This window comes from Dufourea novaeangliae, unplaced genomic scaffold, assembly GCF_001272555.1.
Source record: "Dufourea novaeangliae isolate 0120121106 unplaced genomic scaffold, ASM127255v1 scaffold208, whole genome shotgun sequence".
In the NCBI taxonomy this organism is placed as follows: Eukaryota; Metazoa; Arthropoda; class Insecta; order Hymenoptera; family Halictidae; genus Dufourea; species Dufourea novaeangliae.
This window is the reverse complement of record NW_015374114.1, coordinates 140215-163425: the sequence shown is the minus strand read 5'-3', so window position 1 is coordinate 163425 and position 23211 is coordinate 140215. Positions and strand designations below refer to the sequence as shown.

The following is a 23211-nucleotide window of genomic DNA, read 5'->3' as shown; positions in this document are numbered from 1 at the left end:
TAAAAATCATAATTCAATTTGTCATGTATTTAGGATGTTTCGACTGATATACAAACATTAGTAAAGAAGTATTATTTCATACATTTTCAAAGGTATTTTGATTTTCGTACATTGTTATAATCAAGTTGATACAACAAAATGTGCATATGTAATGAAAACAGTACCATAAAAAGTTATAATTTGAGTTCTTCATCATTTTTTAACTAATGCGATATTTAATCATACAGAAAATGACCATTAAAGTAAATAAGTTTATATATTATTACACTGTACAAATCAAAAGTAAAATAGATTTAAAGTCATATTATAGAGTATACAAAGAAATAGCAATCAACATGCCCTCTGAGAGTCATTCTATTCACAACATATTCACCATGTTTGACTTTTATTATCTAATTTTTGCATATCAAATATTAACAGTACGTGTCCAAATAGACAGACTGTTTAAATTTTATGCATTAACTGAATTATAGAAAAATTTCTATGGTATATAACATATGGATATCATTTTAAGACCATAGTATAAATGTAGTCATAACTTTTTGTTTTTCAGTATGTTAAAAAATGACAGATATTTGTCCTGTAACTATTCTGTTTCAATTCAATTTAGTTGCTTCCATTTGTGTTGAATATTTATAACATTTTACAATCACAGGTATCTCAATTCTGTTGTGGTGGCTCAGGATCATTTGGATTTCCTCCCATTCGCTGTCTTACAGACTCAATCAATTCAGGATCAGCATCGTGCATTTGTTGGACCAATTGTTGACCACTAGAAAATGTTTAAATGTATTTGACATTCACAAACTATTACGTATATTGACAAAAAGGATAATTCACAACTTACGCTTCTATAAGTACATCCATATGTCCTCCTTGTTCCACATTTCCACTCACGATATTGCTGACCATATTTTGCAAAGCTGGGTCGGATAACATCTGACGAGTCATGTTCATGAGAGTAGGATTGCTCAAGAGTGAACGGAGATCCATGCCTGGAAATGCACCACCACCTAATCCCATATTATTCATGCCTTGCTCTGCTAATTTCTCCTCAGCTACTTGCAAATTGTTTTTGTAACTTTCATTATCAGGCTCCATCTCCAAAGCTTTCTGGTAATTTTCTTTAGCTTCTTTGTGCCTTTTCAAGCTGGAATAAGCTAAACCTAATCGTCCATATGCTTTACTGTAAGAGGGATCGATAGACAGTGCAGTATGACAATCTTTAATAGCTTGCTGATAACTGCCAATTTTGCTATATGCTGCTGCACGATTACAATAATATACTGCATTGCGACCATCTAACTGAATAGCCCTAAAGGAACAACATTTTAATATTACACATTATGTCCACAAAGATACATCTACCCCTTATATTCATATATAGATTGCATACTTTGTGTAATTGGCAAGAGCTTCAGTGTGTTTCTTAGCTTTCATGAGAACATTTCCTTCATTCTTCAATCGTTCTGCTTCAGCTTTTGCTTCTACAGTAGCCTCCGGGGCTAATTGTGGTTTGGAATTTTCCATTGTGGATTTATATATCTCGTGTAAATTAAAATTTGTTGGAGTATCGGATGCTTGTACATTATAAGCACTTTCCAAACATTGTATGGCTACTTCAAGACTCTCACGAGAATCTTCAGTGATATTTCCATCCTCTAATTGTTGTGTTAAAAATTGAACAATAGCTGCAATCAGCCCCTTGACGGCCATCACTACCTTGAAGGAACTGTTGTATCTAAAATAAAAGATTACACCATGTATTACCTACTGTATTCGAATAACGACATATGTATATTAGAATATAATGTCTCTAATGACAATGTAAAAAAATTTCTCGGTACGTGTCATAACCTCTAAATCGTTTGTCAATTACAAAGAATTTTTGTCGGAGAACGAACTCCTTCGATCAAAGTAAGAAAACAAATATTCTTTCGACAATAATATTTGTATTACACTGTCGATAAATTCTATTAATAAACTGGTAAGTGCTTTTTCCGCTAATTCATTCTGCGTTAACATAACCAACAGAACACGCCGGATAAAATGAGTGGCAATCAAACTTCATTGATGGTGTTTCAACAATTTCAGGCTAGCAAAGATATGTTTTCTACCTTAATCGTTGTGAAATACGTTAGAAGTATTTGCCGAGGATGCAAAAATATTGTCCAGTTCGACGGAATACAGTGTATGACAGTTACGTTTCAAGTCGTTGACTCGGTGTTGTTTTTCAACGGTTTCACAGACAAAAAGGATGAGTTTCTACGGTCGAATGTACCTGAAAATTCGAGTGTGATGTTGCACAGCAACAATGAAGGAACTTCAAACTATCTCAATGGCTTCCACTTGCTTGAAAAACGAAACCTTCACACTTCGTATACTGTCGGTTAAAGAGCTCGTGCAATAAGTGCTATGTCCGTACCGGAGATGTTTGCTACTACGAGACGTATGTAATTATACGTATTTCCGCGCGGTGGTTTTATATCATCTGTTCGCCGCTATGAAATTTTCTCTCCGGAAAAACGGACGTGGATTAATATCAAATTGTCCCGTTGGAATCGCGCTGGCGCAATTCAGTTGATATGAACCCTGCTTTGAAATAGAACCGTCCAAATTGCACGGTTGAATTATTTTCTTGATAAATAAAATTATTCAGAACTCGAATACTGTAAATGTATTGACAAAATAGAGCATGTTTCCGCCCGCCTGTACGTTTACATTACACGCATAATGTAGGTATATACCAATTGAAAAATATAAATAAATATTATGAATTAGCAATCATAGATAAATAATACGAGTTAAGATTATCAGAAACATTTTAATGCGGCCCCTGTTCCACGATTCGTAGTATCGTGCTATTTGTGCTTGTACCCGTAAAGATGTAACCATTTCCTGCGGAATAGAACGGTACCATCGCTTGTAGATCATCCATTCGATGGTGCATCCTCATTTTGAACTTCTGAAAATGATCGTTTCGTGAAATGGACAACGGGATCGTATATTATCTGTTGAAGTCATTAGTTCGACAACCTACCTGGGCGTACATGTATTCGTAAATGTAAAATTGATCGTTTTCTGTCGTAACCACGACAAATGAATCGCTTTTACCAGACTCTGAAACATGTACAAAGCTGTTTCACGATTTCTGAACATAATTTCAAGAACGAAACGAGCATACGGAAACATGGGCGTAGCCAGGGGGCAGGAAGGCTCTTGCCCACCTCGTGGACGGAAAAAAGTAGCTTTTGGCCCACCTCCCTTTCCAGAGTTACAAAATTTTTGCGTAATATTTAATATTGCAGTATAATTTGAAACACGACCAACAGCCTCTATTAACAAAACGCATACATTTTGAACGATTTATGACTTTAAAAACAAAATAACGTGTGTCTGACTACGTACAGCCTTTTTCACTGTACCAGTTGATGTGTTAATATTTTTGCACCCCCCTGACTGATAACCTGGCTACGCCTATGTACTTCATAATAATGACTATAAGTCAAGAAGAAAATTAAATAGAACAAATAAAGGCCGAAACGTTTGTTTTACAATTTCCGCGCCAGTCTTACCATCTGCGTAGAAACATTCGATTCCATCTACCCTCGAATCATAAAACAGACTTTGATAGTCGAAAAAATTATCGAAGTCTGGATCGTAGTTGTAGATGTTCACCGCGTTCGTATCGTAATCGTCTAACAAAACGAAGTGATCCGTTTCATGATGAAGTCTTTTCACATGGCGTGTCTTCCCTCCAAATGTTCTCAAGGTTACGAACTGTGTAAAATTAAGATTATTATCAAGAGTCCTGTAAACAATCAAACACTAGATTCTTCTACCTTAGATGTATTTTCATCGAATCTGTACAAGAACGATTTTTCAGAATCTCCGAAGCAACCCAGAAGCAGATACACGTTGCGATGATTTGTCTTGAAGATTTCAATGTCCCACGCACCATCGGTGGAAAGTTCCTGATGTAACGACAAGACGTTCTTCTCGAAATCGATCTTATACATCATAGAATACGTTCGATGCGAGGCGCGGTATTTATCGTAGTATATTGCCAACACTACGAATGCTGTGTCTGAAATCAACGTATATACAGAGTGTTAATTTTAACTAGAGCACCTAATTTATTTCCGCTACTATATAAATCAAGAAAAAATGACTAAATAGGATGTACATGGTTTTTACGCGTGCATCTGATGGTGATCAAATGTTTTTCACTTCTTATTACGTTTATTTACTTCTCCATTCTTCAAACTGAAGCTGATTACTTCGCCTTCAAGGTCACATCAAGGTCATGGTATGTAGGTCGTTGAACTCATATTGACGCCGACTACCACATCGCGTTATAAAAAATACATGTTAATACGCAAAAAAATATGATCTTGATAAAACCGTTAAAATGATCTTCAAGGGATCTTTCTGTCACCACCAGATGCACGCCTTAAAACCATGTACATTTACTCATTCTTTGTTACTTTCAATAGCAGCGGAAATAATTTAGGTGCTCGAATTAAAATTGACACCCTGTATACAAATATTAGTCAATTGTATTAGTAACTAAATCAGATCAAAAGAAATTTCTGTTACATACTGTCATGGGTCATAAAGACACCCGTATCCTTGACGAATCCTCGGATCGGGGAAGACGTTTTCTTCACCTCAGCCACAACGTCACCCGTTTCTAACGTTCCAGGTTTCGTCCACGAAATCGTGGTGAACTCATTCTCGCTGTTACTCAAGGTACATTCAGAACTACTGGAAACCGTGTTCGTCATTACGTTCACCCCAACATCACTGTGCAGCCCGTGATGGTTCCACACTATCGTAGAGTCGTTTGTTCTCCATACACGACAGTCGTGATTAAACAGTTCGGCCACGTATTCGGTCGGACACGAACAATTGCTAAGAAGTCCGCAAAGAGGACCAGGCTCTTCTCCGAACATATTCAATTTCGTTATTTCCTCGTAATAGACAACCTCCATTCGCTTGATATTGGGCACCTGGATCTTTAACCCTTTCTCTGCCTCTAAATAAAAGAACACATTTCTCAGGGTTTCAGAGATCTGTGAAGACTGTCTAATGCTGTCATCTATTTCGTTCTCGTTGCGTTTAAACTCCCGCAGAATTTCATGCGTCTCGTTGGTCAGGTCATCGAGAATCATGTGTAAATTCACCCCGTTCACCAGCCCCGACACGGTCACGTTATCCGGCACCTTGATTCCCGACTCGAAGATCTGGAAACATTGTGTTCGTAGCTGTCAAGCTGGATCATCGATCGCGAATGAACGATCTTACCAAGTCGCCGATAATTTCCACGTCGTCGTCGTTTTGTACACCATTCCGATACTCCGAGGAGAGGTCAACACCATTTGTCAACGACGCGTGAATGTTGCCGTTCACGACAATATCCTCCTCGAAGGTCTTCGAGCCGGATATAAGCTGCGTTTCCGTCGTTCCATTGAGAACCAAATCCGAAGGATCTATCCCGTTGATTCGCGTGACCGCTGCGTTTTCTGAAATTTGTCGATGAAAATAAATATGTGTTATCGAAACCTCGATGGACGACGATGAAAATTTGAAATTTAACCTTCCACTTCGATGATCCCGTTGAACTGAACATTAGAAGCTATATCATGATCCCCGTCAATAGTTACTCGGTCTCTCAAGAATTCGTTGAAGTTTATTCCGTCCAAATTCTTCAAGGACACGTTTTGCAGAACGACCAGATGTTGGAAGAATATATTAGGCGGTAACATATCGGTTGCCCGAACCAATTCATGCAACGGTATCTCGTGAACCGTATCGTTCACCAGTACTTCGTTCATCGCCGCTTCTTCGTAGAACGTCAGAGGACCGGTTACCATCTCGTCCTGGTCTTTTCGGACCACGGAGATATTAAATTGAACGATATCGACATCGTTCATCGTTGGAATCTCTATATTACCGGTCACGATCAAGGTGTTGATCTTTAAGTTCCTTTTGAAAACTTTCCTTCCTGTTATTTCAACAACGTCATCACAATTCAGCACCGCATCGTTTAAGATACCACGTATCTCGTCGACTTCTTTCGATTTCGCCTCTAGAGCTGACATCGATACACCTTTTCCAAAAACCACATCGCCGTGTATAGATTGCCTTCCAGCTTTGGTTACCGCGTTTTCGAACAGGAACGTCAATGAGGTCCAATTCATCGAAGGTGTGCTCCAGGAAATATTTCCATCTACGATCAGGTCCTTGATTCTCGTTGCTGGTACTGTGAGTAAGTTTTCGTATAACTGAAACCGAAAAAGGTGTTTTTTCAAATATCTTTTTTACACATCATTTAGTAAACTAATATTCCCAACTTCACAAAAGAACGCAGGTCACTTGGACCAATTTGAAAAAAGTTGTTCCGTTTTAAAAGATGTACGAATACTTGTAAAGTTTTAGACCGTACCTCGTTAACTTCCTGGCCGTTCACAGTCCTCGTTGAAACATTGTCGACTAATAAATCAGAGAACGTGACGTTCCCCGTGATGTACAACGGCTGATCGGTCCATATTAAGTCAGACGTGTTGCGATCATTGATGAATCCGGTGACAATGTTTCCAGTGGACATTTTGTAGAAAGCGAAGCGACCTGATACGTTCTGCTCTTTCGATTTCGAGAATACATTCTCGAACAGCGTATTCGCGTCACGACCGTTTATGAACTCTAGGGTTGCATTCTCCACGATCAGGTCGTCGATCGTCATTGCCGAGTCCAGCACGATGTCACCTTTGGCCATGTTCTCCAGATAGATATCTGGCGATTTACCATCAATCGATTCAACCGTTAAGTCACCTATCACCTTCAGATCTCCATCGATCACCAAATCCTTCAAGTCTGACCTTTTCGTATTCTGCAACGATCGAAGTTTTTTCATTTCAATTCCATTGATCCTCTCGACGATCAGATTTTCAACGCGAAACTCTCGAGTCTTCAAAGAATCTTTCGTGCGATTATTCTCGTCGGTCCCTGCGGCTTTCAAGAACATGACACCATCTTCGTCGTTGATAAATCGAAAATTAAGTGCATCCACGTTTATCTGCCTCGCTCGAATCGCAGTGAAATCCATCTTTCCGGTAACATTGATCCGTTCAGTTCCGTTCAATACATCGGCCACCGGGAGACCGTTGAAACGTTCAAAGAACAATCGATTTCCTTGAAGGTGTTTCAGGTGTAGTCTTTCGCGGATCGTCAACGATTCCGGAGCATCGTCGAAGAAAGCGTCATGCGATGTTTCCTCGGGGGACATATCATCGACTTCTATATTCTCGAATCGCAAATTCCCAAATGCCTCTGGAATCGACGTCGCGGTAGTGTACAAGAATTCCTCCTCGGCGTATCCGTTCAGGTGCTTCGCGAGTAGACGATCGATGGTCAGATTATTCTCGAACGTCACATCGTTCCTGATCGTCTGATCGGTAGACCTTGTCCAAGTGTTCTCGAGGATATCGTTTAAACGTACTTCGTTGCCGTTCAACAGCACGTTCTCGGGATCATCGATGTCGAGTGCTTTGATTCTCAAGTCGCCCGTAACGACAACGTTGAAATAAACTTGAACCGGCTGGCTCTCCGGCAACTTCAAGTCAGCGTCCGCGATTAATTCGTCCGTCACGTGCGCCCTCGCGATCTTCACCTTTCCCTTGATCGCATTCGCACGAGATATCCGGGCAGCCTCCGACACCGGAACGCCATTGATCGACTCCACGTGCAGATTCTCTACTTGGAGTGATTTTACAACGAACTTGTCGAACGTCTGATTGGTTTCTTCAGTCATATAACGTTCTATCGATTCCCCGTTCAACCGTCCCGTCCTGAGATTCGTGATTTGCAAGGTATCGCTATATGTGACGTTCCCTCTGATCCGCTGATTTTTCTCCAGTACAAACAATTCGTCGAGAAACCGATCGATATCGATGTAGTTTAACGATCTCGTATTCAATCTCGTCAAGGAGACATTCGAACGCAGCAGCACGGTGTCGTTCGAAAATTCAATCTCATACGCGTTCAGATTTATCTCCGTTTTGGACGTGTCGTTATTTAATGACCAATATGGGAATGGAATTCCGCATAGGGATTCGATTTCGAGGTTTTCTATGATAATGTCATTACCACGCAATGGTACCAACGACTCATCGGTCACGTTCGACTCGATGTCGTTCGACCGAATGTCATTGTTGTTTAGGAAATCCACCTGTAAGTTATCGATTTCCAGTTTTCCAACAAAAGCATCGCCTTCGACCACGATGTCCCCGGTGAATGAATTCTGTGCGCCTGATGCTAACAGATTCTTGGAAGCCTCCACGGTGACGTCGATCTCGCGAATCAACATATGCAAGTTTTCTTCGAGGTTTCGCGGTGCAACGACGTCCTCCGAGACGAATACGTCGATGTTCCTCACGGTCCCTGATTCCAGCGTGATATTCGGGATTATTAAAGGGTTCGACACCGTTAAGTTTTCATTCGCTGGCAACAAAGATGACCACGAAGACTTGGCCTTTTCCACGAGCGGTTTTCTTCGCAGCAATATGTCGACTAGCTCCGACAAGTGTTTGGACAGGATGTCCGGCTCCTCGATCGAGTGTTCTGCAAAATAATATTATATTTTACTCGACGCGAACGTTCGATGAAATCCAAACATGAGAAACAATCGATTCAACTAAGTTCGAATCAACTGTGGAAATAGTCGCGTTTAGGAATAGCATCGGACCGGTTGGAATTTCTTTGATATCCAACTCCCAGAATCCCACGTTGTAAACATTGTTCAGATTCACAGTGATCAGTATCACGATCACTGTCGATCTTTCTACCCGTGCTTGTGCATCGATCACCGTTTCTCCGTCCGGTAGCTTCGTCGAGCTCAACAGGGTGCAGTTGGACGCGTTCTCGAACTTGTACAGTCGCAGAAGATTCTACGAGAAGATCTCACTTTATGAGCATCAACGCCAAGATTGTAAATCATGGGCGTAGCCAGGTTATCAATCAGGGGGGAAGGGCAACAATATTAACACATCGACTGCCACCGTGAAAAAGGCCGTACGTAGCCAGACACGCTTTATTTCGTTTTTTAAGTCATAAATTGGCGAAAATGTACGCGTTTTGTTAATAGAGGTGTTGGTCGTGTTTCAAATTATACTGCAATATTAAATTTTACGCAAAAATTTTATAACTCTAGGAAGGGGGAGGGGGCAAAATCCAATATTTTCCCCCTTGGCTACGCCCAGGTTGTAGATCGAGCTTTTACCTTGCTGCCCACGAAGAAGAAGATCTCATCGTTCACGCTCACCGCGTGGATCGAGCTGGGTGCTTCAATTTCCGGAATCTGCTTCCAGTTCAATAATTCTTGACCTGGAAACGGACGATCTGGATATTCTTTCTATTTATTTGTAAGAGTATGAAAGTTCATAAAAGCGTTTTTGGTTCTTTCCACGCCTTTCAAGCGTAATGTCATCTCAGTACTCTCTAAATAACTACTTCCGTTTCTTTTTTTCTTCATTTTATAATTTTATAATTTTATAATCTCATTTCCTGTTCTGTAGGTGTATACCAAAGGGCTTATTGCCCGTTAAAGAATTAATAATAATAAAGAGAAAAGAAACGAACCGTCCCACCAGAACAGGTTGCTCGGCCCGTGTTGATTCGTCAAGAAAATGAAACTGGAACCGGCGTAGTTGTAGGAATGAACCGAGACAGGACCGATGGTCGAAAGATACTGTATTTGATCCGAGCTGGTCTCCGTGAATTCGTATACCACCGAGCCAATATCAGGCGTGCGTTTATCGTTCTGTGCGAATACCACGATGGTCGACTGTTTGTGTTTAAACGTGGCGACGGAAACGGCCGCGGTGGTCATCACTTTCGCTACCGCATCCATGTACGTACCTCGCCAATGGTATATTCTGTACAACAGGAGTTCCAAAGAGAAACGATACTTTGCTACGTTTAAAATTTGTTTGATATCCACTATAGTTTTCAAGATATACAGGAAAATAGGAGAACGCACGTTAACATTTAAGGGGTGGTTTCACCCCGAAGAACCGAATGTATCAGCAAAAACAAAAGATTGCCCGATGCTTCTAATGATGTCCCGTATAAATCTTAGAAATTTAAAAAAAAAGAAGGAAATTTCGGTTTACCGAAGTTCCTCGTGAGTTAACGTATTTCTTAGCTTAATGTTACGAGAAAAGCTACGAAAAATACTGATCCAAAGGTTACTCGATTTGAGTTCATAGCAGACATCTTACATTGATGGTACAGCCAACCGGTCGAAATTATCGGCTACCACGAGGTAGAGTCGATTATCACGGACGAAGAAGCTGGCGTCCATAGGGTGTCCATTGTGGTGAATGGTCTGCCGATGTCTCAATTGCAAATCCTCCGTGACCGTGTACAAACTACACGATCCCGTCTCGTAGCATACCAATAGATACAGCATGGTTTTCCACACGGTGGTCTGCAAACATCGATTTAGCCATATGGCCGAAATCATAATTTTGAATTTTTGTCTTTCCACCCAACATTCGGGTGAACCGAGTTCCAAGAATCTAACGAATGGGAGACAATAGAGAGCAGATCCATTGTTTAGAATTTCTCGAGGTTTCCGGGTGTGAACCTGTATCTACTCTGTGCGAAACACACAGAAAACGTGATAAGCATCGGTGCGTCATCGGACTCCCGGTGTAAGGTTAGTACACTACGAGGAAACTTGTGCTCATTTCTCTTAATTTATTAGGTTCTATCGTAAATTCATGCTCGAGCTATCTTTAGGCTACGGAATATATCGTTGTGGAAAGAATTCTAGCTCTTGGATATAATGTATTTAGATACTACTCTTTATTTTGTTATTATTTGGCTGATTAATCGAGATGTCTCTGGTCTGGGACTATTATTGAGTCATACACTTTAATAATGAACCGTCATTGGATACGTGTGATCGGTGTGTCACTCGACCCCTAATGAAGATACACAATGCTAATATAATGATACCTTCTCCAAAAGGACACAATTCACGCCCGAAAGTCTCGATAAGTATATGAAGCCTTGCCGTGAATAAAAAAAAAATGATTAACTTGATATTGTTTTGCGTACTCTGATAAATTGAATGGAACCATCGCTGTGGGTTAAAGTAATTTCCGCTAATGAAGTCTGATTAGAGAGAGGCGAATCGATGGTGAACACCGCGACACGATTCCTTTTGATGAAGAACAGTCTGTTGAAGGCGTCCCCTACGAACGGTCGTCCGCTGTCCACGGTCTCTTGCCACAGATTGTTCCATTGTACGTTGTACAATTTTTTCTGAACTGTAATGTTAATATCGAGATTGAGATTCTTGTTTCACACTGAACCGATGAGTCACTTGCTCGTCAATAATGATTACGTTATGCTCTACAATAACCAGTTCTCTCGTTTACCTGGCGGTTTGTATTGAAAGTGAAGCTTGGCTATTTCAATTTTCGTTTGTTTGAATTTCTCGTCCAAGTTGTCGTTTAACGAAGCGTGCACTGCAAGATCGAGATCGATGCAACCGAGAAGAAGCTGAAGCGACAAAAAATTGTAAACGAATGTTTTTTTAACAATGCTCCTGTAATTATTCACGGGTACCGTTGAACTCACAAGAATTATCAAGGATCCCATAATCCTGTAGAGTGCTTGACTCACGGTTCATCCGCCCGCGGAGAGATTTACACTGATTCAATTTGATACTGAACAGCGATCATGGGTCGTCGACTAGGTATACAAACGAACAGGTGTATATGGAACGTAAACAGGCAACGACTACTGTTTAAATTCAAATCATACGGGCTCGAGAATGTAATAGGAGATATTAGAAATATCAAGGTATTCGTATGCCATTCAATCGTACCTTCAGGTATTTCCAATGTATTAAAATTTATTCTTTCACTATACTTTAAATTATAGTCATTAAGTAGTAACTTAATTTCATAACAGAAGTCTACAATCCATTACAAACGCTTCTTCACAAACCAGTTTAAAATGTACGTCATGGTGTCTATAAACAAAGTCCTTGAATGTTAACCATTAACACTCTGTCGTTGTTATATACAAAGAATATATTTGAAAAGAAAAATATTTCAAGCTATCCTGTTAAATTATACTCAAAGGTATCCGTTCAGTCGGCAGATATACATACACCTGCAACATAAAGTGTCTACTATTTTTTATGCGCCCCCAATTAGTCGTTACGTCGAACATCGCAACTGTACAAACAGATACAACGAGCAAATACAAATGTCCTTGGACAAAATACCAGGCGGCCTGGACAACGACGCGCCCTCGTATTCAACAGGTCCCATGCAGTTTTTCGGGGCGAACCTTTATCCTCTGGTAGAATAGAAATCAAGTGTCGTACAGGTTTGGTGGGTTTTTGCCTTTTGGGGACTTGTTTTTGCAGGCTGTACGCAGCCAACTTTCCCCGTTCCATCTCCGTTTGCGACTTCTTCCGGTCCAATTTTACACCGAACCATATCCTAACGAGAAGCAATCCATTTAGCATTTAGTCATCGAATCGGCCGCACGCTGTAAATCAATCGACCCGTTGAAATTCGGAAACCATCAAGTCCAGCGAAACGACGGTGATGATTATGATTAAGTCGGTTGTTATTAATGGAATTTATAAATAGACCGACCCAACGGACTCGGCAATTGGATGAAATTAGATCAGGGTCCGGATACAACAATCCTACGGCCACCGCATAGTTTTTCTGTTATCGCTTGCACCGCAAATCGGATACGTGGTATTTTGTTCCTTTTTTCTCGTTTGTTCTATCCTTCGCTTCGAAGAAGTTTCTGTAATCGATTTGAAACCTTCTCCCTACCTGCTATGCAAATTTCAGGATGATAATAGTATTAAGGGCAATGCGGAATTAATCGAGTTGACCTGAAAAATGATCTCAGTTTGTTAACTTGTTACATTCTTGGGCCACAAAAAGATCCAAGCCTATTTTGACTTTCGTTTCCGTCAGTCTCGCCAAATTCCTCGGATTCTGACGACTGTAAATTGTTCATTTGTACCATTCGCAAACAGGATTTTTAGAGTTCCAAATATCAATCGCCGTAAGAAATGAATTACGGTTCCTCAATAATAGAAAGGGAAAGAAAGGTCCGTACCCAGTCACAACACGCCGTTCAGTTGCCACAAGTGTTAGCCTATCGGAACCACGACAATTTCAAAGTTACTCATAATCCTACTGTACATAAAGAAACATGTATCTGTGCCTGGCAGTTACAAGCGAAGACTTATTTAGAAAAGATACCACGGTATCTGTACTCGTCCCCAACCTGAAACATTGGACCGAGAATAAATTTCCGTAGTCTGTTTGTTTGCCAGACTCCTCTGTCGTTTTAAGTACACGAGTTCATCCCTCAGAAATCCTAGCCAAACAACAGAGCACAGCGTACACAAACAAAACCCCAACGGAATTCTGGCGGGACCCCCCACCGGGCCACACGACCAAAAATCAGTCATCGATCTATAAACACGTCCAAGAGAGGAGGATTCATCCGCGTTTCGTGTCGATTCAAAAATCGCAAGTTTCGCCCATCAGATGGCGCGATGGCTGCCGGAACGAGCGTGCTCCGCCGTCGACGGTTTTCACCATTGGTCGACGAGCACTCGGGATCGTCACTGGGATTGGCCGATGGATCACGATCGACAGATCTCGGCGAATCTCCGTCCACGTTCTGTAGATCGTGTTGCGTGTTCTTGTGGGCTTTGAGAGCAAAGCGAATCGGTGCCGGTATACATATCGCCCAATATCGCCGTGGGGTGGGTGATTTGTGTGTGCGCGCGCGGATCGTTTTCGGGGCCCCATTGTCATCGCGTGCGACGGGAAAGAGGGTAACGAGGAGATCTCTGCCGAAGGAGATCACCGTGTAATTCGTGCGATAAATACGCGTCGTAACCCGAAGGGAACTGGAGCTGACAAACAGTGGCTGTGCGCGCGGGTGCGTGTCCGATCCGTGCGCGTGTATGCGAGGTGCAACCGCGTGCGGGCGGTTCCCACACGTCCGTGCAACAAGTGTCATTAGACGGGACCGCGGCCAAGTGAAACCGGACTGACTGTTCTCGAGGGGTACGTGATAGAGACACGGTGCATGCTGCTGCCCGTTCTTCTTCGTCCAACGGTCTAAGAGAGGATCACCGGCGAGGATGGGCTGCGCGGTGAGCACCACCGGCGAGAAAGAAGCCGCGGAAAGGTCGAAGAAGATCGACAAGGATCTCCGAGCCGATGGCGAGCGGGCCGCCAGTGAGGTCAAGCTTCTCTTGCTCGGTAATTTATCGTCGCTGTTTCTACTCTTATACCGCCTCCTTTTGCCTGGAGACGAATTTTCATCGGAGAATCGCTGTCATCGCCGGTTTCCTTCTGATGCCCGGTGAAATCTTCCTTCTTTACACCCCCTCTCCCCCTCTCACCCGTGAAGGATGGTTTCTTGGTCCTGGCGTACAAACACATCACGTTGCACTGTGCAGACCACTCAAGGAGACGTCGCGATTTTTTTGTCCACTCCTGAATCGTTTTCGCGCGTTCTCATTTTTATTCTTCGTGTGCGGTTTGATTCGATTTTTATTTTAAACGGTTTTTCCCCTCGCTCCGCCCACCACCCGCGCACAGATGCGAGCTATTATCGGATTTGCGCAATCGCGGAATCGGAGCGCGGGCAATTTTCCGAAAACTTTGAATCATCGGTCACGCATGATTCATATCGATAACGCGATGGATTTCTTACGTTAGATCCCACCAGAATTCCCGTTTTTTTTCCAGGATGTTGATTCATTGTTCGTATTCGTTGTTATTGACGGGTTCAAATCCAATACGATTTATACAATCATTGTTTTTTTCTCATTCCAAGGAGCGGGAGAATCTGGGAAATCGACTATAGTGAAACAAATGAAAATTATACATGAAACTGGTTATAGCAAAGAAGAATGCGAGCAGTATAAGCCAGTAGTGTACAGTAACACGATACAAAGTTTAATGGCAATAATTAGAGCTATGGGGCAGCTTAGAATTGATTTTGCAGATCCCAATAAAGCAGTAAGTACAATACTTTCGGAATGTAAGATTTTGTATGTTATATCATAGATTATATCGGTATTAGCAAGATCTAATTGTGTTGTAGGACATAGCACGCCAATTCTTTACCCTAGCTTCTGCAGCAGAAGAGGGAGAGCTAACTGGGGAACTAGTGCTATTAATGAAACGATTATGGCAAGACGCTGGGGTACAGCTTTGTTTCACGCGTAGTAGGGAATACCAACTCAATGATTCTGCAGCGTATTACCTTAATGCCTTGGACCGTATAGCCCAACCTAATTACATTCCCACTCAGCAAGATGTACTCAGGACACGTGTAAAAACGACTGGAATAGTAGAAACAAACTTTTCTTTTAAGGGTTTGCATTTTAAGTAAGTTACTTCTCTCTATACATATCCACACTGACTCCTAATTCTATATAACTCCTAAATACGATCCCTTCTTTTGTTTTATTAGAATGTTTGACGTTGGCGGCCAGCGATCGGAAAGAAAAAAATGGATACACTGTTTCGAGGGTGTCACCGCAATTATCTTCTGCGTTGCGCTGAGTGGTTATGACCTGGTTCTCGCAGAAGACGAAGAGATGAATAGAATGATAGAGTCAATGAAATTATTCGATTCTATCTGCAATAGCAAATGGTTTGTTGAAACATCAATCATATTATTCTTAAATAAGAAAGATCTTTTCGAAGATAAGATCACGAGGAGCCCTTTAACTATTTGTTTCCCGGAGTACAAAGGTGCCAATACGTACGAGGAGTGTGCTTCCTACATTCAAATGAAGTTTGAGAATTTGAATAAAAGGAAAGATCATAAACAAATTTACACGCATTTCACGTGCGCTACCGACACGTCGAACATACAGTTTGTGTTCGACGCTGTGACCGATGTCATAATCAAAAATAACCTGAGCAATTGCGGATTATTAAGTTAAATATTCCAATACTCTGTTGAATCTGGAATAATAGATATATGTCCAAGGTTTACGAACCTATGTGAAAGCACGAAGGATACACGTGAGACTGAACAAGAATTGTTAGGACCAGAAATGTTCTGTGTATATTAACATATTTGCCAATCGCGTAATGTTTTCACTTTGGCATCCTATCGATGTTCACAATAACGTTTGTTTAGTATTACACGCTGATTTATTAGATCTTATTCGTCGCAACATTGTTTTTCCAGGCAAAGCTTCACAAATATTTTATACCGCATTAAACTAGAATTTAATTTATCGGCCATTTTTATACAACAATTTATATTAAATTGAAGCGAACAAAAATTGAAGAATTACAAAATTCCTATATCACATTCTGAAGGATGATAGCAGAGAGTATTTCCAAGTGAAAGGATACTTGGTTTCTGCTAACTGTATTTAGTATATTAACCAGATCTAGTTAGCTGTTAATTTAGTGATATCTTTTTGTATATAATTTATTCGCTAAAACGACTCTGTCTCTACTGCATGGAAATACATTTCCACGGTCATGTTCATAACCATTCGATTCTCGTGTGAATGTTCATACTTTGACGACAGACACAGCTCTCTGTGTTCACAGAATATATTTATACAAATGAGATTTGATAAAAAAATTTTTTTGTAAAACCTTTTTATACGTATTATTAAATAACACTCGAAGAGCTGTCATTATTGCTCTACACGCCAAACGAAATATAATGCCAGGGAGTTAGTTACAGATCTAGAAATCAGTCTCGTTATACTGCCGAGATAAATAAACGAACCTTTTGTTTTTAAAGAGTCGATATTTTTTTACATTCCTTTCGCTTCGTATTATTGTGAAATATAAATGAAGGGAAATTTTTAGTTTAGTAAATTATATAAAAGAGCAATAAAATGACTACATGTAATCTAACTGGTGTATTTGGAGAACGTGCATCAATTACAAGACATTTTTTACTAAAGCCTTTTTTATTTACATTCTCTTTCGGATTTAATACATAATTCAATTACAAACATTCTCAAATTCATGTATTTCCATTGTCTGTTTAAAGTCGAATATCTTGTGTGTCTTGTAACCGAAACCTTTTGCAAAATTCACTGTTTTCGTTTCCCTTTAGAAAAGGAACATTCCATGAATAATAACGCGCGCATATCAAGTACTTATTATTCTGATTCCTGCAAAGTAATTAAGAATGCCTTCTTCGTTGTTGTAAACATAGAATCTCGTTTTACTTCTATCTTGTATCGATCTTTTTATGTAATATGTACAATACAATACATGAAGCTACAAAATAAATATAGTAATGCTTTATTCTTTCTGACAATGTGTTTAAATTGGAAATTTGTTGATTAATATTTTTTATGCTATCATAACAATCTCTTATACTTGCTATTAATCTATTAACTTAAGAGAACATTAATTGGTCAACGATTGTATATATTTTATACATACAATACATACTTATATGGAAAGTATTTTTTAAGAATACTGTTATCTGAGTCTATTATTTTTCCTTATTCATTATAATCAGTTTACAAACTTAAGTCACGCTTTTATTTAATCCTCGAAAATCATGTTAATTATCGATTTTCTATTTCATTCTCTTTTTGTTAGAAAAGTATGATAAAATACAGCAAGAAATAGACGCAGTCAGTAAACACGTTTGTAACTTCAATCGCGAATAAATTAATCTATTATGGAAACATAACTGTACCGTGGCCATTATTTGCTTCGCATCTAGGACACAACAACAATCATTCCCTAACATTATTTCGCGATTATAAATTTCTTTCTGAACGTTATATTCATATGACATTTTTAACAGCATAGAATTCGTTAACATAATTACTATTTCATTCATCTCAACGATTATCAAGAAGCCTTTGAACGCTATATGTGTTTGCTAGTTCTGCGTATTTACTAGTAATATGTAATAATCAAATCTTTGAGGTATTCAACAAACTCCTGGTTATACGTCAAGTTTTAATGCATAGAAGGGTGTGGTGACAGGAAGCATATGTTCTCACAGTGCAGAGAAACGAGAGTTCTGACTTAGCACAGAATAGACTTGAGGTTTGCGGTAAGTTACTCAGCTCTGTACAACATTACTCGAAAGCGTTCTATTTCACTTAGGACCTCTATCAATACTCATAAATAATTAGCTACACAATGACGCCTAATGATTCGACCAGTGTCAGAATAAGACAACATGTACTATTATTTAATGTGGATTTCTAGCTGGAATAGGTGGTCCACCAGATGTTCTTGCCGGTATGGGTGGTGGAACGTTCGACGCAGGTAAACTAGGTGGAGGATGTTGAGGTGGAGGAGGAGCTTGTCTCTGTGGTAACGGAGGAGGAACAGAACTAGGTGGTCTACTAGACGAGTCTTGGGATGTATCTGTACGAGGTAACGGCGGCGGTGGACGGTTTGGTATCGGATAACTAGGAGATCCGTCCATTATCTCTTCATAAATCGCAGATTCTGGTGATAGCCTTTCGCTTTGTTCAGACCCTGTTCTCTCTCTCGTTAACTGCGTCGGAAATTGATTGGGCAATACGCTGAATACACCAGCCCGTGTTCCTTGTTTTCGATCTTGAATCGGACTCTTAGGTGGTTGAGATGGTCGACCTGGCGGGGCTGGTCTAGGTGGTGGAACTGCTCCATTTGGACTTCCTCTACTGGGTGAAGCTCGTTCTGTTATTTCTAATTGCTCCAATCTTTGCGTGGAACTCTTTAGTGGAGAATTTGACGTGAATTGCGCAACAGTAGTGTTACTGCAGAGCTCTATTTCTTTTTCAATTAATTGCATCCAGTTTGGTGACTTCAAGGAAAGTTTTAAAACCTGACCACATACTTGAGTCATGCCTTTTTTGGCCGCAGCTAAAGCGCACTGACCATCTCTGAATGTCACCCAAATTGTCTCACCGACGAATCGGACGAGGATCGCCTCACCGATGTGTGAAAAATCTTGCAGCAACGCCATCATGAAATTCTCATCAAACACGCTATCCATGTCGTCCGATTCCTCCACCGCTTTCACAACTATAGTACCATCAGGTGGACCCAAGTCCTGAATCACTTCTTTGAATACCTTTTCCCGTTTTTCGGGATCGACACAATGAATGTCTATGTCAATGATCGCGATAACCGGTTTATGATCACTTTGCTTTAGGTCTGCTCTACCGTAATAAATTAATTTTCCTGGATTCCAATCTGTAGGCGAATCTGGAATAATGATTTGTACATATGTTGAATATAATAAAACAAAGGTAACTATGTACCAATTAAAATTGTACTAAACTAACCGATATCAGGTACTTGTTTCCGTCGTTTCCACAGGACTCTATCTGTCCACGCAGGCTGTCGACATTTTTCACTAGTATCATAATCATCGGAAAAAAGATCATACTTGTACGTTGGTGGAAAATTGATAGGACCTTCTAAGAAATTTTTGAAAACGTTTCCTTGTGCCTGTTGGACCTAAATTTCATATACATTAGTATAATTTCTCAACGTATACTTTCTACTGTATACGTAATATTTATATATTTTCCATATTAACCTTCAGTTGATCGTACTGCAATATTTGGTCCAGTTCATTTCTTTTGATCATATCTTTCATCTCATCTTTGTCCATATCGACTCTATAATTAAAATCTCCACACCAAAATACGTAGTCATGAGTATTTAATGTTCTTCCCATAGGGAAGGCAATTTTTCGCGTAATCTCCGCGTAGTCTGCGTTACGCTCGTTAACTTGAGACTGTCCAGCAGCGAAGTGCGCACAAACGAAACAGAAAGACATGGAATATAATACACATCTAATAGCTGCAGCCCCTTTGTTACCTGTTGCGCCCCCTAATCCAGTTTTCACGCAATCTACGGCTACGTCCTTTAAGTAAGGAGCGTGAACAGGTCGTATGAATAAATAGAGACAAACACCGACTAATTGTTGATATGTGACCAGAACATATTCGGTGTCCCGGGAGAGTACTTTCTGTAATTCCTCTGCCCAAGTTTTCGCGTTATCAGTACTAGCAGCCATTATATTACTAGCATTTAAATCAACAATTTCTTCAAATCCTATTGCGAATATATCTACAGGAACATCGTCGTACTCAACTGATACCAGAGCTACGATAAAAATTTAAATATAAGAAAAAACTAATTTCGGTAAGAAACGTTCGCTCACACTATACTCACATGTCGATTTATGTGGTGCGTCTAATAACCAGTCAGCAAGTGTGACATCTTTGTATACTACACTACGAAAGTGCTTTCCTCCATTAACGTTGTAAGTACCGACGCCTACTCTAAGGTTCATTGGACTCACATATTCGTTATATCGTTTGCACATTTCTCTCAGAACGCTTGGTGGTGCATGTAACATATTCGATGGCAAGAGTAATCGTGCTCTATCCGCTAATTCTGTGTTCAAAGTTGATCCCAACAACAAGATATCTATTGCTTCCTGCTTACTGGAGTCCAGTAAATTGTTCTGTATCGTTCTGGCCGCAGACCTTGCACCATCCATTAATTTCGAACTTCCCTGAATGGCACCAGTACCAGCGTACATTTTACTTACTTCGTTGCCATTATTAATCCACATTTGTCGAAACACTTCTTCGAACCGAGACACCATCTGCTGTTTCTCGAGCAGCTTCAACAATCCAAGCTGTTTACCAAGTATTTCCAACGCGAAAAATGTTTGTACACAATTTGTTCTATCCAAACAATCGAGACAATTCGTTCGAATAGTTCCCGTTTGTTCAAGAATAACAGTGTTATTAGCGGCATAAAATAACGAAAAAGATTCTAAATATTTCTCTACTTTCGCTTTCAGTTTTGAAAGGTTTTTCATGTTTCCACCTCTGCATTCTTGGTGATAGTCGAATAGAATGTGTGGCACTTCTTTATGTTCCGACATATTGTGATGAGTCTGGAACAACTGACTCAACATTGCCTCTCCCTCTTTGCTACCAATGAGACTAGACCCAAGGAGATTGACAATCACTTGCTGGCCATACCGTTGTTTAATCATGTCCACATGTCTATCAAAAGCTGGTCCAGAGGCCTCAAAGCCGCGAGAGATTTTCACTTTATGTGAACCAACTTGAACACCAGGTTGTTCCCAGAATAAAGGAACCGAGCCTCTAGTTTGAACGTAAGAAGTTATTTCATTGTCTAAATATATGACTTGCTCTGTTTCTACGAAGTTCGCTACATGCCCATCATCATTAGTTCCTCTCACATTGAACCTGGATAAAAAAACGGCATTGTAATATACTGCATAAATTAATCTAAAATTATCATGCCAGATTATGTTACCACTGCAGAGTGGAAAGATAAGAAGTATGTGATAAATACAACACAGTTTTCATTATCGTAGAATAACTGAAATGGGATTGCTATGAAAATACAAAAGTACCTGGTGCCTGCACGTTCACAACTTAATCTGGACATGAGGACAGCACGTGCTTGTCTGTGACCAACATACACAGTTCGAATTTCCACACTACCACACATTGCTTTAAGTAACCAGTGACTCGTGTTCACCCCATATCTCAACAGATGTATGTGCAGCATTCGATTCCTATTATGATTCACAATATTAATATTACAACATTAAACTCTATTTCATTTCAAAAATTGTCACATACGTAATACAAACCAAAAAAATCTGTTATCAGTCGTTGTGGCCTTGCATCGTCTCTGTGCACTGAGAGTGATATCAAGAGATTCTTGATATCCAGCAGACCAAGAAAAGTAAAACGTGCCAGAGTTAAGAACCTTTCTAACTTCAGACACCCGATCCTCATTGCCTTGCGTATAATGCAATGGTACAAAATTTGTCTGAGTAATCCTGAACACTTCTGATTCTCCTATTTTACCAACTGAGAAACATCCGGTGACAAGGACAAGATACAACAATGTATTCTCTCCAGCGTTTAATTGCAATACACCCAAGCATCCATAAGCATCTAATAACTTTGTGTATTTGCCCTTCAAAAATTCAGTTTCTTCGGCAGCTGCAATATTGAATGAAAATATTGAACAAAACATAAGAAGCACAGGCAACAATGACAAACAAATTGAAGTAGCATTAAGTGTAACAATACTCGATAGAAAATTGATTGATAGGCGTTTGACAGGTACCGGTTCGTGCATTTTAAAGACATTCGGGGATTTCAAGGATATTCAGGAAAACATTGTTATTAATAAACCCAAGAGACTTACAGAGAACAGCTACGGCTTGGGCCTCGAACAGAACGGTCTCCTTTCGATTTCGTTGCTCCAATATAAGAGAGTGTGGATTAGGCGGCTTTAATTTTTCGTAGACGCGAAACCCTTTGCCCATCGCCATTGTTGCGCCAATGTCTTCAAAGGTTTCGGGGATGAAGGTACGCTTTGGCAGGATATGACAACCCCGTCTGTCATACGGAGCGGTGTGATCAGACTATTCTTATAGTATTTTCTCTTTGCCGACCGAACACTCCGTTCGTCGACTACTTGCTACTGACAGCAACACACTTTTCTTTAGTAGCTCATGGAGGGGAACAGCGCTCTTCTCGCTTATCCGTCGATACTTCGATATTTTCACGATATATGTATCGCGATTCTACAAAGTCTATCCGCGGGCCTGCTTTTCTCTAACCGTAACAATCAATCGAACGCGCCATTTTGAAAATTTAAAAAGTCGAATCTATAACTAGTTCGCGCCAGGATCCTCGATGAGAACTTAAAGTTAAAATGAGTGTGACTTCAAACGGAAATTGTTTTGTCATCGCTGAGCCCGTTGGTGAAGTAATATTATAATCGTCCTACATAATTTCAATAGTTCCAGAACGAATACGGTATGTTGAAAAACGTAATAAAGCTCTTTCATTATTTTAGCTTGTCAGTCTGTGTTACTGGAATTGAAATAAAATTTTCGTTATAGTTGTTTTTCTATTTACATAATATAGTATTAGATGGAAATGTGCAGAGAATAAAAAATTTGATGCACCAGGTGAAAGTTTATAAAAATTTGCGGAATATGACACATGTTGTATTTGGAATTACAAATTAATGTTCCAAATTACACTGCTCGGAAACGTAAAACGCTGATATTGTTTTTAGTATCCAAGTAAACCAATATTAATTGGCCGAAGTC

General features: G+C 40.1%; 4 protein-coding genes across 5 annotated transcripts; 1 reads left to right on the top strand and 3 right to left on the bottom strand.

The window, feature by feature from the left end:
* Positions 1–539: 539 nt before the first annotated feature.
* LOC107190975 (small glutamine-rich tetratricopeptide repeat-containing protein alpha-like) lies at positions 540–2402 on the bottom strand. Of its 2 annotated transcripts, none has more exons than XM_015579894.1 (4): positions 2118–2402; positions 1397–1741; positions 848–1315; positions 540–772 (listed from the first exon to the last, which is right to left on the bottom strand). In XM_015579894.1, exons 2-4 carry the CDS (start codon positions 1714–1716, stop codon positions 661–663), a joined length of 900 nt encoding a protein of 299 aa, XP_015435380.1. In that variant the 5' UTR covers positions 1717–1741; positions 2118–2402; the 3' UTR covers positions 540–660. The 2 variants fall into 2 exon arrangements, with proteins under 2 accessions (XP_015435380.1, XP_015435379.1); XM_015579893.1 differs by having other exon boundaries at positions 2282–2402.
* A 152-nt stretch (positions 2403–2554) lies between these two features.
* On the bottom strand, positions 2555–11727 carry LOC107191037. Its single transcript, XM_015579984.1, has 15 exons — positions 11650–11727; positions 11448–11571; positions 11125–11336; positions 10281–10489; positions 9640–9935; positions 9281–9384; positions 8747–8948; positions 6449–8622; positions 5600–6287; positions 5308–5525; positions 4604–5246; positions 3843–4087; positions 3576–3780; positions 3041–3120; positions 2555–2965 (listed from the first exon to the last, which is right to left on the bottom strand). Exons 1-15 carry the CDS (start codon positions 11668–11670, stop codon positions 2825–2827), a joined length of 5562 nt encoding a protein of 1853 aa, XP_015435470.1. The 5' UTR covers positions 11671–11727; the 3' UTR covers positions 2555–2824.
* A 2162-nt stretch (positions 11728–13889) lies between these two features.
* On the top strand, positions 13890–16340 carry LOC107190914 (guanine nucleotide-binding protein G(i) subunit alpha). The gene is made up of 4 exons (XM_015579805.1): positions 13890–14327; positions 14908–15092; positions 15178–15464; positions 15550–16340. The coding sequence occupies exons 1-4, from the start codon at positions 14207–14209 to the stop codon at positions 16025–16027; spliced, it is 1071 nt and encodes a 356-aa protein (XP_015435291.1). The 5' UTR covers positions 13890–14206; the 3' UTR covers positions 16028–16340.
* A 1705-nt stretch (positions 16341–18045) lies between these two features.
* Positions 18046–22702, bottom strand: LOC107190940 (synaptojanin-1). The gene is made up of 7 exons (XM_015579852.1): positions 22296–22702; positions 21730–22087; positions 21487–21651; positions 20262–21316; positions 19621–20192; positions 19364–19538; positions 18046–19283 (listed from the first exon to the last, which is right to left on the bottom strand). The coding sequence occupies exons 1-7, from the start codon at positions 22420–22422 to the stop codon at positions 18277–18279; spliced, it is 3459 nt and encodes a 1152-aa protein (XP_015435338.1). The 5' UTR covers positions 22423–22702; the 3' UTR covers positions 18046–18276.
* Between the last annotated feature and the right edge of the window lie 509 nt (positions 22703–23211).

What these genes read in the sequence shown, in the direction of transcription:
- LOC107190975 (XM_015579894.1), bottom strand. Translation starts at nt 1,716, where the DNA reads ATGGCCGTCAAGGGGCTGATTGCAGCTATTGTTCAATTTTTAACACAA. An exon ending in GCTCTTGCCAATTACACAAA is followed by an intron (nt 1,316 to 1,396) that starts GTATGCAATCTA and finishes TTGTTCCTTTAG; the next exon opens with GGCTATTCAGTTAGATGGTC. An exon ending in ATGGATGTACTTATAGAAGC is followed by an intron (nt 773 to 847) that starts GTAAGTTGTGAA and finishes AACATTTTCTAG; the next exon opens with TGGTCAACAATTGGTCCAAC.
- LOC107191037 (XM_015579984.1), bottom strand. Translation starts at nt 11,670, where the DNA reads ATGGGATCCTTGATAATTCTT. An exon ending in CGGTTGGCTGTACCATCAAT is followed by an intron (nt 9,936 to 10,280) that starts GTAAGATGTCTG and finishes CCTGTTGTACAG; the next exon opens with AATATACCATTGGCGAGGTA. An exon ending in ACGAATACATGTACGCCCAG is followed by an intron (nt 2,966 to 3,040) that starts GTAGGTTGTCGA and finishes GATCATTTTCAG; the next exon opens with AAGTTCAAAATGAGGATGCA.
- LOC107190914 (XM_015579805.1), top strand. Translation starts at nt 14,207, where the DNA reads ATGGGCTGCGCGGTGAGCACCACCGGCGAGAAAGAAGCCGCGGAAAGG. An exon ending in TTGCAGATCCCAATAAAGCA is followed by an intron (nt 15,093 to 15,177) that starts GTAAGTACAATA and finishes ATTGTGTTGTAG; the next exon opens with GACATAGCACGCCAATTCTT. An exon ending in TTTAAGGGTTTGCATTTTAA is followed by an intron (nt 15,465 to 15,549) that starts GTAAGTTACTTC and finishes TTGTTTTATTAG; the next exon opens with AATGTTTGACGTTGGCGGCC.
- LOC107190940 (XM_015579852.1), bottom strand. Translation starts at nt 22,422, where the DNA reads ATGGCGATGGGCAAAGGGTTTCGCGTCTACGAAAAATTAAAGCCGCCT. An exon ending in TGCAGTACGATCAACTGAAG is followed by an intron (nt 19,539 to 19,620) that starts GTTAATATGGAA and finishes TATGAAATTTAG; the next exon opens with GTCCAACAGGCACAAGGAAA. An exon ending in GAAACAAGTACCTGATATCG is followed by an intron (nt 19,284 to 19,363) that starts GTTAGTTTAGTA and finishes TCATTATTCCAG; the next exon opens with ATTCGCCTACAGATTGGAAT.